The following is a 14,852-nucleotide window of genomic DNA, read 5'->3' as shown; positions in this document are numbered from 1 at the left end:
CCGAGGTTGTGTGGTCTGGCCAGTAATAGCGTGTCAGCCAGCGCTACGTAGCCGTGGAGTTCACTTAATAACTGGACTGTTTATGTTCATTACCACGGCCCCAAATGAGCTTCTTTACCGAAAAGCCATTAGTTCGTTGGAAGACTTGTTAAGTGAGTTAATTTGTTGAACTGCTGATGCATTGGAGCAGATCTAGTGTCACACCCACTGTCTCTCACCTCTGGAGCCAGACATTCCTCTCCGCACGCTCGACTGAGCGTCACCGCGGTCTACTTGGCTACTTCACTGCTTTACCAAACGACCGTCTCTTACTTAACTTCATTTGGCCTCTAATAGAATTTTTAGCCAAGGTTCAGGGCATCTTATCGCAAGAAATGCACCGCTTGAACGTGGATCGTCTGCGCAATTACTAAAATTCCATCAATGTTTCATTGTATCAAGGCCAGCAGACAAATGTGGATTTCACTTGTTACAGAGATTATTGATTTACCGCGTTTAACAAAACACGCCTCAATGCAATATCTACCGTACGCTCTTTGTTCCTAATGAACAAGTTATATTCAACAGGGATTACGTGATTGTCTCTCCCTTTCTCTCTTGCATTCTTTTGTTGTCAGCAAGTTTCGAACAAGTATCGAATCCGCTAAACTGCGTGCTTCTTTAGCGAGACTGAATACTAATTCACAATATACCCCTGCGATGAATGGAGACTTCAGGGAGGCGAAGATGAGGAGGCACTCATGAGCTTGGCGTGAGCGGGATAGGGGGAGGGGTGGCGGTGGTGGTACAGTCCAGCCTCAGAAATAGAGCTGTGAACACCATCTGTCCTGCTCTCTCTTCCCCGTCTGTTAGCCTGCCTGCGAGTGAAAAAGGAGAGCGATGCTCTCATAACTGCATAAGAAGGAGGACGTGGGTGCTGAGTGTCGTAGGTGTGGGTTTTCAGGGGTGTGCAGGAAAGGGGGGGGGGGGGGGTGGAGGAAGCAGGAGAGAGAGAGAGAGAGAGAGAGAGAGAGAGAGAGAGGAGGGGGGGGGGGGACCGGTGGATGAGTAACTCTTGCTGACAAAGGGAAGCACTCACCCACTCAGACGAGGAGAGAAGGGTGGTTGGGCAAGTGGGCATTCCTGATACCCCTCCACGGTCCACCCACCCAGACACCCACCTAAGGAGTTCTGACTGAGGATTCCTGCCCATGCAGCCTCTTTCTTTTATATCAACACGCGGGCAAGGAACGCAGAGCGCCACTCACAGGGATCCGCTGTGAATGCGTCTTGTCATATCAACTCCTCTGCATCCACGCGGGCCTAAAACGTTCTGTTCTAATATGTTGGAGCAGATATCTGTGTTCCTTATAACGCGTGTGAAATTCCGCTGCGGGACATTTGGATTCATGTGAGATGCTGTCAGTTGTACTGTTCCAATACCGCTTATGCTGTCATTCATTGTGAACAACCTGATAGTTGATTGATACTGTACACTTTTTTTTTCTTTTTCTAATGGTGACATATGATGTTCTTGTTGATCATGTTGATCTACCATTATAAAACATGTTTTATTTATTTGTCTGTAAATCTGATAATAATATGAAATTATGGGCCTTGACCTAGCACACATAATGCATACCAAACTATACAACAGCATGTGAAGGACAGTGCATTCAAATGATTGGCTCTTTTCTTACCTTGAGCTCAAAGTAGATGTCCATCCTATGATGGCATCGATCAAAGATTAAGCTCCATCAATACTCTATGCAGTGCCTGAATCCCCTTTACAAAACACTCATTGATTTACTGCATGAGAACCGCATCTGCAACATCTACTGTAAGATCTGACTGTACTGTGTGCACAATGTTCAGTACAGCTTCATTTCTCACTGGACACAGCCGAAAACTTCCAATATTTAACTTTGCCGTTGAATGATGTTAAGTACCTCCGAGGTACACGGACACTGTTGTGGAAAGCCCAGAGACATATACCCTGTTATTACCTCTATTATAAAAAGAATCAAATTATCACTCCTGGATCACAGTCGTGCTGTCCACGCCCTCTTTTGACTTGCAAATAATTAACACAGCCAGTTGCTGTCCGTCAACCTGTGATCAGGCCTTTTCACACCCGGAGACCACGCCCCCGTGACAGCCCCCCAGGGGGTGGGGGCGGGGGGGGGGCGTCCAACATGTGAGAATGTCATGGAGATAGGTGTGAGCTGGTCTCCCTCCAGACCTGCTCAGACCTGCGAGACCTCACCTCCACTACCTCAGATCAACTTCCTCGACTCTGGAACTGGAAAAGTTAGCCGCCACTGGGACCAGCTTTTGTTTATTATATTTAGGGAGGATAGGTATAGCTCAGTGGGAGAGTATTGGACTGCAGATAAAGAGATTGCAGGTTCAAATTCCCACTGGAAGTCACTTCCGTGACATGGTATGCCTTTCTACTGAATGTTGAAAAGTCAGATTAGATGACCAAACATGTATGTCAAAGACAGAGTTTGTGCACGTTGATGTCTTTTGTATCTGATTTCACAAGCTGTCTTTTTCAAATGTCTCCTTAGCTGTTATTAAGTGTTGCCGTGAATCGAAAGGGCATTGGGTTCCATGGAGAGCGAGCGAGAACAGAACACGAAGAAGTGAGGAAAATATGAGTTGCATTGCTCAAATGTTGACTACCTGTTGCTATGGCGATCGGTTTGAATCCAGCAGGCTTTGGGTCTCTTCGCCTGTTCTAAATAAAGCTTCATCTCGCGCTGATCAGCGCAGGCTACAAGTTCTGTTTGAAACTATTCCACAGAAGCAGCACTTTGTCTCGCTTTGAGCGCCAGCATTGCTCTTGTGCCACACTGTGCGTTTATACTGATTTTATGTAGTGATACGTGCAGCTTTTGTATAGTGAACGAATGACAGAATCTCCCAATACTATTGTGTGTAGACAAATTAATTGATGAATCATGTCATGGATTGATTTTATGTCAAGAAAGATGGGAGTATGGTTTTGTATTACACACCACATGCATCAAGAAAAGCAGCGGAGACAATTGGGCTCTGATGGAAGGATCAAAGTGAACACACTCACTTCAGCAGGAAATGACCTCACTAAAGCACTTTGAGCTGCAATTCTTGTATGAAAAGTGCTATATAAATAAAGTCTTACTTACTTACTTACTTACTCACAACAAATGGTGCCGTGGATTACACAGCTGCACGATCTGCACCCACAAGGACCCGCAGAGACGAAGCATTCATAAGTATCATGGATGGAGTCAGGTGGCTGAGCGGTTAGGGAATCGGGCTAGTAATCTGAAGGTTGCCAGTTCAAATGACGTTGTGTCCTTGGGCAAGGCACTTCACCCTACTTGCCTCGGGGGAATGTCCCTGTACCTACTGTAAGTCGCTCTGGATAAGAGCGTCTGCTAAATGGCTAAATGTAAATGTAATCATCAATAACAAATCGTCATTTCGCTGTCTGCATTCCCGATGGTCTGCGAGCGCATCATCAGGAGCATAAACACTAGTAACCGATCCGCTTCCATGGACGCCAGGTGAAAGGTCAAATCCGGGGGGTTTGTCCCATCCAGTGTCTCACAGCCTCGGGGTCTGCAATTAGCGCCGTAGCCCTCTCCACCCCCTCCGCCAGCGTGTGGTGGTGGAGGCAGGCCGTGTCGGGCCCCTGTCCGAGCTCGCTGGACCGTGGCGGCTCGCTGGACCGTGGCGGCCCGCCTTCCGGTGAGGCAGGGTGCCTACGTTCCCTGTGGCTGTCGTGTCCCTGTGTCAGCCACCAGCCATCCAGCTTCCCTCACGATCACGCACACGTCACAGGGAGCAGATTGGGTAACAGCTTTACAGACCTCCTCAGTGTGTGTAGCTCTCTGTAACTGCTTGTGATTAATGAGCCCTCGGGACTATTTGGGTTTTGGATAATTTTGCGTTTTTTTGTTATTGTTTTTTGTTTCTTTCTCAGGTTTCTTGTGGTATTCTGTCTGTTGTTTGATGCGTTTAAGATTGGATAGGTGTTCATGGGAAAGGCAGCTACCGTGTGTGGTGTTCAGTCCATTGCTATGCCTCTGCTGTCCTGTGGGGGGCGCCTGTGTGTGTTGAACGGACCACAGGGGAGGACAGAGTGCTGAGACCTGGTCTGACAGCAATAGGAAGATGGGGTTGTCTTGTTGCTCGCTGGGGAAAGTACAGGACAGTGTTCTCCAAACTACCATGACAAAAAAAAAAAGACAAAAAAAAGAAAAAAAGCTTTTTTCGGTTTTCCTTTTCAATTGGCATTTATTTTTCAATATATGTCAATATATTTTGGCGTGATAACAACAGCACTGTAATTGATGACGTGGGGACTTTCATTGTAACCGCAAAAGGGTTTGGAAGCTTTCACGAACATCATATTTAGGTCTTTTCCTCCCACACAAGCATGCAGTCTTACGACAGTAAGCAATCAAGTTTAATAAACTAACATTCCACAGTGTTATTTGCAGGGAAGATCCTGACCATGCGCTCCCAGTGAATCAGTTTAACCTGACAATTATAGGACATGATCATGAAAAAATATCCTCAGCTCTTTTCAGTCCACACAGTTCCTTGTTTCTAGGCAACAGGAAGTTAATATACAATTAATAATATGGGAATGTGCGATCCTGGAATCCAATCACAGACTTAATTTGCCAGGGAGTTGTCTTTGTCTCCAGATATTAAATATTGCGGATCCTTAACGTAGTAAGCGCTGACACGTTTAAGCCAAGATAGAGCCTAAGATTGGAGTCTCCTGAACAGCAGGAGCTTAAGCCCGGCTTCGTCTAAGCCAGGGTTTTCAACCCTCAGGTGACGAATGACTGGCTTCTCACAATCACTCCCCTGGCTGTAGTTTTTTAATGGAACCTTACTGTCTCGAAGCTTCCATATTAAACTTGCACACACATTGGGCTCTTCAGCCCCTGAGGGTCTGACCGCTGCTGTTCCTGACCCAACAGGGTGCTTCACTGAGGAGAGGGGAGGTGAGGGGAACCACTCTGTCTGGTGCGTATCATCTCAGGCCCGCTTACTGCACAACCAAACGGATAATACCTTCACCTTACTCTCTTCAGTTTTAATATGAAATACATGTTCTGGTTTTCCGCAGAAGTGACGGTTTTCTCTTCCCTCCTGTAGACTATTCCCCCCCGACCCCTCCGCAGAAGTCTGGTCTGCATCGCTACCAGTTCCTGGTATATGAGCAGCCCGCCAACCAACGACTGATCCTCACCAAGATGGAGACGTCATCCCTGGGTAAGACCTCCACTCGTGCCTGCCTCGAAACACAGGCTCAGGTCTGTTCCAGTTATTAATAACTTTAACTACCCTCACTGTACCACAGCTGCTCACTCACTTACATTCACAACTTATATACTCTAAACCTGTTACCTTTCAAACCATATGTAAACTATATATACCTCTACCAAAGTGAATATCTTTATATCACGAGCATACGGAACCCTAAAGCCTGTGCTCTGATGCTGCCTATTTGTCATTAAGTTTCTCTATTCTTACACTCCACATATGCTGTCTGCTGTGCAAAGGTAAAATAGCAGGCACGACAATAATTGCGAGCGCCTAATTAAAGCGTTTTGAGCCAGTTTCCGAAGACCATTTTCTCAAAGCACTTCAACGTAATAAGGAACATTGTAACGAGGTTAGCGAGACCGTTTTTGCGCCACATGTTCTGGCAGACTCTGGGCCAGGTGCTTGTGCATCCTGCACACACCTGCAGGAGCCTCTGACGTAGAGATGCTCTGGGTGCCACCTTCCTGTCCAAATGTCATCCATTTTGAATCGCCAAGAGAGACACAGTTATGAAATGAAACAGATTTATCGTCTAAATAGTTCCTGGGTTTTATCTATCTCAGCTTTATCACTCTTTAGAGTTTGGTGATTCTTCTACTGATGAGTGTCTTTCATGAAAGGCCCTTGAAAATTCTGTTAGGGAGTTGCTTTTTGTAAGTTTCTTTATTTATTTTTTCTTTCTTCTTCTTGCTTTTTTTTTTACCCCAAAAACCTTCCGGAGTGAGTGATGGCACTCGGAGGCACCTCACAAGGGGCGTGTCGACTTGTCGGCTCCGCTTGCAGGCCTTGCTGGTGATTTGAGGAGAGATCAGGGTGTTTGAGACTTCAAGGAGCGAGGGTCTGAATGAGCAGGGCTGCCAGTCTCGGCTGTTTGAAGTTTTTGACAGCTTTGTCAGCAAACAATCCCACTACATTAGGCTTGATGATTGTTTGATGTTGAGATGCTAAGAGAGAGAGTGTCAAATCTGATGCACCCTTTGAGTGGTTTATTTATCTAACTTGCCTTTTGGGTTAATGACTTGAAAATGTGTCTTTTTAATCAAGGTATTCACCTTGTCAAAAGCAGTTTAGGCAAAGAAAAACTGACGGTATGAATAATATCCCAATATTTACAGTTTATTATTTATTATACGCCAGAGTTTAACTGCATTTCTAGGTTACACAGAAGCATAAACATGCTGGTAAGTTCAAGTTCATAAACCGTCCTTGACATTAGCGCTAACATTTGATATATTTTCGATATTTTGCTGACGTTGCTGTCAGATTCCCCCTGCTTTCAGCTTAGAACCATGTTTTTTAGAGGTGCAGTTGGCCTTACAACACTCAGTGATCCAATTGAGGCCAGAGATGAGACTGAATCCACCCCTCATTAACTCTCCATCATACCTCCCTCTCAAACACTTCCTCTCTGTAACATTCTGCTCTCCCTCCAAAGGAAATGAAATTAAGATATCAAAGCTCCACTCCGATAATCAAATATGAGCGACTGTGCATGGCAAAACGCTGGATGGGATGGAGAAGAGCATGGCCGTGCGTGTCGCGTGAAAGCTGTTCTCACGATTTCTCGGTACCGGCGCTGTTCCTCTGTGCGTCGAACCTGATAGACACCAACGCGTCGGTGTGTTCTCGATAGCGCGTCCAATCAATGTATCAGCCAAGCTTTAGCACGGCCACAAACTGATATTCCTCCTAGACGAGTGGAGCAGGGGGATTCCCATATCTCCCCACCTCCCCCGATAAGTATGTTCACTGATTAGCGGCTGTCCTCCCTCCATGTGGTATGACACAGAGAGCATTTCTCATAGCCTCTGACATTAATTGATGTGATTTGCGAAGGGAAGGCATTCAGCCGTGGGTGGGAAGAGACTCCTAATGATCATTTTCCACTTCCAGTGGCTCGATCCTTGACTCAATTTCACCTCGAATACGTCGTTGTTTTGTCTTTTTCATCTCGCTGGGTCCCGTCCCCCTCGGCTAACGAGGTGGTGCGTATGGCGCGAGGTGGAGCGGAGCGTTGGTGAGGCCCCGCCACGGGGGGATCTGCTGTGCCTCCTGTGTTTAGGTGATGAGATGTGGGTCAGCGGGCCGGATGGAGACAGCTGGTTGTTACACAAGTGGCCGAGGAAAGAGGGGGCGGGCCTTGCTTCTGGCACCGGGCACAGGGGCATGTTGGTGGGGAATGCCCTTCTCGGAATGTGCCCCAATGCCAGGGCTCCCACCGTCCGGGGTGAGGGCAGGCGTGGGCACACAGGCCCTGGTGACATTTTTCCGCCAGTTGGCAAACCCTCCACTTGGCACGCCACTGTTCAATGCTCCAGTGCCAGTGTGTTGGCTTAGAGGTGTTGCCGTAACAATGAAGTAGGGAGGGGTGGACCTGTCTGTTTTAGCTGGCATGAACAGATGGTGAGAGGGGAAGTTTTCGCTTCCTCCTTTCACCCTCCAACCCAGATATTTCTCGAGGAGAACCGGGAAACGTTTGCGACAACACACACGTACCCACGTTAGGAGGTTGTCGTCCTGTTCTTCCTTGAATCGGACCGTCTTTCAGAGCGTCTTGCCGTGGGGTGTTGCAGCGATCAGGACTAGGGGGATTAGGGGGTCTCTGTTCTCCTCGGAGCCAGGCTATCTGCTGGGAGGGGAACGCTACTCACCCCAGCTCCCAGCGTCCTTACTGCCAGCTCAGCACACTCTTCAGTAATTGAAGCCATTTGCAATGTTGCAGTGTTGTAATGGTCAGATCTGTGTCTCCCACCCACCCACAGCCCCTGCCATTAATCAGAGCTCTGGAGTCAGGAGGAGGTGCCAGGGTTGAAGCCACACTAGGCCCCTGAGCTGAAGCCAGGAATCCCTACACAAACACCGTCTGCAAAGGCTCCCTTTGAGGAGGCCGTGTGGCAACTGGCTAGTTCAACAGCAGGTGTCGTGTAACTACTGTGTGTCGAGCCTATTCCGTTGTTTGGATCTCGTGGGTCACATGTCATTAGCTCAGACGCTAATCCGTTCCGCCTTCTGATGTAGAGGGCTTGCATCTTGGATGTGGGGTTGAGGCTCTGCTCTGGGGAGTTAAACAGGGGCTTCCTCCTTGTGGCAGTGAAGTGCCGCCACCTCAACCAGCCACACCCCCTCCCTGCTCTTCATAAACGGGGGATGGAGGGAGGGAGGGGTGAGGAAGACAGTCCTATCAGCCCTTTCCACTGGCAGGCAGATTAGAGAGGTGGAAACACGTTGCTGGCCCGCAAATGAGCAGAAACAGACTGCGGACTATTTTAAGGTCATGTGTAAATATGGGCGTTTGCAGGATGTCGGCCCTGCCTGGGTGACAGCACCCGCTCTTGTCATTTATAGGTGTTTTTGTGTGTCTGTGCCCGAACACGGCAGAACCAGAGTCTAGACCTGACCTCATGAGGCTTTCCAGGCCCTTCATGCTGACCTTTACTGTGACCTGTATAATCCTGAAATGTATTCCAAAAATCGGTGACACTCCTCTCATCATTAAACAGAACCATGTGTGATTTGGATTTTCAACCAAAATTGGATACAAACAATGTACAAATACAAAGTTCCTTCGTTCAAAAATCCAATTTAAATCCGCTCCAACTCCATCTGCCCTGAAGCTGGTTATCCTCCAGTCCCCAGTGCGGAGGGGGGCAGGTCACTGGGCTGATGGCCCCCGCTCAGGTGAGCCAAACTGGGGTTGGGATCTGCAGAGGCGTTGCATTATCTCCCCTGGGTCGCTCAGGGCTACGGGGGCCACTGGGGCCTGTGTGACTTCATAAGTGCAGGTCACTTAACTCTATTGCCCTCCCTCAATTACAGAAGACCTGTCTGGGTGCCATTCTGATGCGCTGCGCGGGCCGGCACATACCCAAGCACCAATCGTCTCCGGGTTATTATTCAGCATCTCCGCCAGCTGAGCTCAGAACCTTCCGGGCCCCCGACTTGACCCCGTGGTGGCTTCCACAGAGCGTAGCTTCCTCTCGCTACCGACCGAGGGAGGGAGGGAGGGGGAAACAGCGGAACAGCAGCTAGCAGAGAGGATAGGGTGTCACCGATGTCAGTACTTGCAGCCTCGGAGGCAGTTTATTAGCAATTTATCAGCCTGTTAGGTTGTTTTAAGACATGTACATCAGCGTAAAGTTTCTTGTAAATGTGTTTTGATTAATGGCGAGTCACTGTTACATGGATTCTCACATTTATCGGTATTTCGGAGGTGGGACACTTTGTTTGTGTGGCAATCTGTGTGTTAGGAACCAAAGACAAGACTTTGGTCACGACCCAATAAGATGTACAGGTCTCCTTGGTTGTGATACTTGGTTGTTCCATACAGTAACATACGACATACAACCACAGATAGGTTAAGACCTGAGCCCAGTGAGGGGCCATGAGTGATGTGTCTATCAACACCCCCCATCATCGTGGAAAACAAACCTTCGCTCTGCAAATGTGGAACAGATTCGATTCTTGGAGTCCCGAGAGCTATCTGATGTCAGCTGCTTATGCTGTTATTCTTCACAGGGAGATTCGGGCGCATGTGCGATTTGAGCTTCAGCTGAACACGGCTGCTGGACCTTTCCTTTTAAAGACAAGAAATACGTTGTGGTTATTCTCAAGCTTACAAATATGTGAGGTCACACACCCACGCGCACACACACACACACACACACAGAGAGACACACAGACATATACACAAAGTTCCCGCTTCAGATACTGTGGTGAACTTGACTCATGTGGGGCTTTCCCCTAAACAACAACGCAAGGTTTGACATCTTAATATACCTCCTCAGTTGCAACGTCACTTTAGTGTATCAACACAGTTGTTGTGAAACAAACATACATGACAACAACGTTATAATTAGATCCATTAAATGCTCCCTGCCCACAGGGTTGCTGCATGAGCCCAAATCCTTTCCCTTGACCATTATGTGTTGTTTACAGGGATAAGTTCACACAAGACAGTGAGTGAACAATGAAATGGTACCAATTATGTTGCCATGTTAAGAGCTGGTTCTACTGTCGTCTTGGTAGCGGGAGGTTGAGCTGGGAGGGACGGGAGGCTCGTCAAACCCATGAAGTGATATTGTCATACCAGCCGGACGGCCGTCTGGTGTTTGTTTAAAAGGGGAGGGAGGAAAAACAGTCCATGAGATTGAATCATATCTTCTTGCCAACGAGTCTTCGCGTTCCCACCTCCATCATTACAGAAACATGTTTTATTTTCAGCAGTGCTGTTCTCGGTGACTCACATCCCGGGGGCCACGTGCTCCTCTCCCGGTGCTCTGCCTCCCCGAAGCGCCGAGAGGAGCGGGGAGCCACAGTCCTCGTGCGTTCGCAAACGAGACGCTCGTTTCTCCTGCTCGGATGTCGCCGTGTCGAGTTGCCGGGCGTGACGCGTGCGTGACGTGTGCGTGCGCACGGTGAACTCTGTCGCTGCTCTTCACACCCTCAAAGTCAAAGTAGTTGGGGGGGGGGTTTCTTCCGTGATTGAGAAAACTTTCCTCCCGAGATCTGTCACTCACCGCGTGACGTTCAGTGACGACCAGGACCACAGGTGCCGTGACTGTTTCTTGCTCTCTGTTGATGCAGGGAACTGGGATCCTCAGGACTTCGCCAGGAAGTTTCACCTGGGACAACCTGTGGCCGCCGTTCAGTTCCTCACCCAGAACCACAGAGACTAGGAGACGTCCAGGCTCACCTGGGCAGGCGTGGAGCCACACCAGGAGGTCTTAGGAGGAGTCTTCTAACATACTATACACACACCATACATCCACATATCTAATAGTGTAGTAATCATAAGAATGTATTCATTTCGCAGATGCTTGTATCCAGAGTGATGCACAGGGGGATTTGAACCTGGGAACACTTATATCTAGATGTTATCAGAAGAGGGAGTTGAAGAAGGGTTTCCCTCGCTTCCTATTGTTCTCTGCGTGCTTGTAGATGTACCGTAATGACAGGTTCTCCCAGTGTGTGTGGCACCATGAAGAGACGCTGATTGTGAGTGTTGATGTAGGTCTCCATATTGTCCTCGTCAGGGGGGTTTACTTGACTTTCCAAACCCTTTTGGAAAGGAAGGGAAGTTGGTCTGATATCGTGGGTCTGTGAGTGGAAAGAGTTGCCTCTAAATCAGGGGAGGAAATACGTCAGGGCCGAATAAGGAAGTGGGAGGTGAAACCGAGACCACAACACAACCGGAAGCCACAGTGGAACTTGAACTAAAATACTTGTTGGCGCTACTGAGCCCAGCCGACAGTGACAGACCGTGACGGGGGATGGCGAGGGTCTCGTGGCTCGTGTTGTTTCTCGGTGACGTGTGTTTATCATTTTTCCACTGACCACTCCTCTCCCTCTCTGAGCCAGTGCGGCTGTGTCAGAGAGATGAGAGAGATGTCTCCGTTTGGAGGACAAGGGTGTGTTTTCAGACGTCCCTAAACACCAACTTCAGAATGGTGAACCCGCGCTGAACTTTAGGCGGTTGCGTAAGGGCTCACCTGGCAGCTCTGTAGAGGATGCTACGGATAAACTTCTCAACCTTTTGACTGTGACGTCCACTTTTCAGACTTCCACAGGCCTTTGTAGAGGACAGGGTCAGAGTACCCCCCATAAGGAATATTGGTTTCTTACCAGTGCCTGCCCTATGGGAAGAGTTTGTATCAATACCCCAGATGTCTGAAAAAGGCTGGATTTACATGAAGGCCTTTGATGTTTTGATGATCAATGATTTGTTGGTGGTTTCATTGACCCTGCTTGGTGTCTCATCAGTGAACCAGGCAGTAGTAGGTAATGGAGGTTTTTGTTCCTTTGGTGGTTAAGCCAGCCTTGGTAAACCTCTCTGTGGCCTCTTGATGAACTCTGGGAGAACATTGATCGATTGTCTTGCGTTCACTTTGTTTGTCTCCCAGAATCAAGAGCGCTGCATTTAACAAACGAGACAAACAAAACAGGGTAAAACGAACAAACAAACTAAGTATTCAACCCATACAAAGTCTTTGCATCGGTCAACGATGCGTCCATCGGTCTGCGTGTAAGATCTTAACCATGACAGTTCATACAGGGGGGGGGGGGACACAAAGCCATTGCATGACATCTATTTCACGTTTCTAACTCAGATCATTCAGATCTATTTTCACGAGATGTTAACTTTCTCTGTATATCAAATCTTCAACTCACCAAAACAGCTGGGGTTTGGTATTCAGCATTATTGTGTGCCAACAAATACGTTATTTGGATCTAATTATCAAGAGGGTTGAGATATTGTGATTAGGAACGGTGACAGCTGTAGTTTAAAATCAGTGAATATGTGCAATATATTGCGTTTAAAATATCCCAGCTCTCACATCCCCTGATAATACGGGAAAAGCATTTAATAACGGCTTAATTTATTCAAACTAACATTAATTAAAAGGAATTTGTGTAATCAATTCAATTGCCTAACCGTACGTAGTGTTCTAATATGCATAATGACTTGAGTAAGTCTCAGTTTCTGTTTTCTGTCTTTCAGCAAACTCGGATTTTAGCCTCGTTAAATCATTTCATTACTGAGGAGTGGGATGCGGTGGATTGAGTGTGACATTCTTAGTGCATGCCAGTATTAGGTGCTCTCTTCCCAACTACTAAGTCCTCTGATAGGATCCATTTTGGATGACCAGTTGCAGACTAATGTCTTATTTGGCAGTGGTTATACCTTGTACAGTGCTTATACATTGTCATTAATTGTAAAATGATTTATATTTGCACTCAACTCTCGGGGAACAGTGTTTTGTCTTTCAAATCTGTGCTATTTTCCCTATGATTTTTATTTGGAACATATTTTTTTTTAATCTTGCATGTATGTACAGGTTGCCAGTTCGATTCCCGGTCATGCCAACTGATGTTGTGTCCTTGGGCAAGGTACTTCACCCTACTTGCCTCGGGGGAATGTCCCTGTACTTACTGTAAGTCGCTCTGGATAAGAGCGTCTGCTAAATGACTAAATGTAAATGTATGTGTGCAGGTATATTTGTTTCTACAATACATTATCTGTCATACCAAACATACATTTAAATGTATGTTTGCCAGGAATCGAACCAGCAACCTTCTGATTACTAGCCCGATTCCCTAACCGCTCAGCCACCTGACTCCTCATAACACATAACTTAACATAACACAAACGTCATCAGAAACACTCTTAGAGAAGGGTAAGATATACAGGCCAGTCTTTCATAACTGTTGTTCCATGAGGATCTGTTGATTATATTTCTCCACACATTGCGATGCACTAACAAAGAGGAACAGACATTTGAATGGGCCCTCACAAAGCTGGAAAAGCACAACTAATTTGATTATATAGCCATAGTGTCTTTATATTTTCCGCAGTATTCAAATGAGACAGATACCCATCTAGGACAAACATGTGCTTCTATGGAATCCCCATATGCAAAGTAGCGCCATAGTTCTGGCCAGCGTGGGCCTCCAATTGGACGCCTCCTCCTCTGTGACCACTCATGTTGCTGACAGTCGAGGAAATACAAAAGGTATTCTGTTCCAGCTGACTGAGTTTCCATCCTCCACCCCATACAAAGGCTTCCCTGGAGGAAAGTCACGATAGTGGCAGTGTCCTCGCAGTGTTTTGGGTAAAAGGGAATTCCCTGGCAGGTTCAACTCCCGACCTGTGTCAGTGAAGCGGAACGGAGGTGAGCTTCACTGGGCTCTCCCACTTGTCCTATCAGGCAGGAATCTAGCTGACTGATTACACGTGTGTGACATTCATCCACGGACACATTCATCCTGGCACTTTCATCGAAAGTAGTCACAAAACGAACACCGTCGATGACCTGATTGTATTTACAGTGTTGGGTGGAGGTTCCGCCGAACTCCACAGATGACAGCTGGCTTGCCCTCGTCACCCAGTGGGATCACCTACACACCGCGGAGAGGAGACACAGGGTTCCCTGACTGATAGAAAGCGCCCCGAACATCAAGCGTGATTCAGACTCTCCCACACACTCTATTTTCAGTGTCATTTCATTGAGGTAATATGCTATATAAATTGTGTTATTACCCCAGATATTTCATTCATAATATTCAGAGTTAATGGTGCTATTAATAAATACCACTTTCATATTATTACTCTGGAGTTCTGTAGTGTTCCTAAAGTCGGTTAGGAAGTCTTTTCAGTCGTAATAATTACTTCAAGGGCTCAATTTAAGTATGAATCAAAACAAAAAGACATTCACAAGGGCATGTGTTCATGTCTTAGGTAAGGTAGCATTTGTAGGCATGTGACTGGTTGGCTACACTTCACCTGTTGGATCTCCTCCATTGGACTCCAGCAAGTCACAGCAACGGTAGGACCAAAAGAAGAATGTTCAACTTTTGATGCATAAACTTGTAAAGCTGTCCTATGGTACACCAGCTAGCCAGTGCATGTCTACAGGCTACAGTGTGTGCTACTAAGCTACCCTTAAGCACATACGCTTTTCTCACCTTTGTATCACTCCTCAAATGTGATATGATACCACTTTTAAATTAGGTAACCGTTACTACATTAGTGACAGGTC

The 14,852-nt window shown here is 47.1% G+C and overlaps 1 protein-coding gene across 1 annotated transcript in view; it reads left to right on the top strand.

Annotated features, from left to right (window-relative positions):
• Positions 1-14,349, top strand: part of LOC136932887 (protein D2) — a 43,590-nt gene extending 29,241 nt beyond the window's left edge. Inside the window, exons 5-8 of the mRNA XM_067228189.1 lie at positions 4,968-5,013; positions 5,146-5,262; positions 10,900-11,036; positions 14,143-14,349. Of these exons, the coding sequence (XP_067084290.1) occupies positions 4,968-5,013; positions 5,146-5,262; positions 10,900-10,991 (255 nt within the window). The 3' untranslated portion in view covers positions 10,992-11,036; positions 14,143-14,349. The remainder of the gene's footprint in view (positions 1-4,967; positions 5,014-5,145; positions 5,263-10,899; positions 11,037-14,142) is intronic.
• Positions 14,350-14,852: the final 503 nt, after the last annotated feature.

This window comes from Osmerus mordax, chromosome 24, assembly GCF_038355195.1.
Source record: "Osmerus mordax isolate fOsmMor3 chromosome 24, fOsmMor3.pri, whole genome shotgun sequence".
NCBI classification, from domain to species: domain Eukaryota; kingdom Metazoa; phylum Chordata; class Actinopteri; order Osmeriformes; family Osmeridae; genus Osmerus; species Osmerus mordax.
Note: the sequence above shows the minus strand (reverse complement) of the source record. Positions and strands in the feature narration are given on the sequence as shown.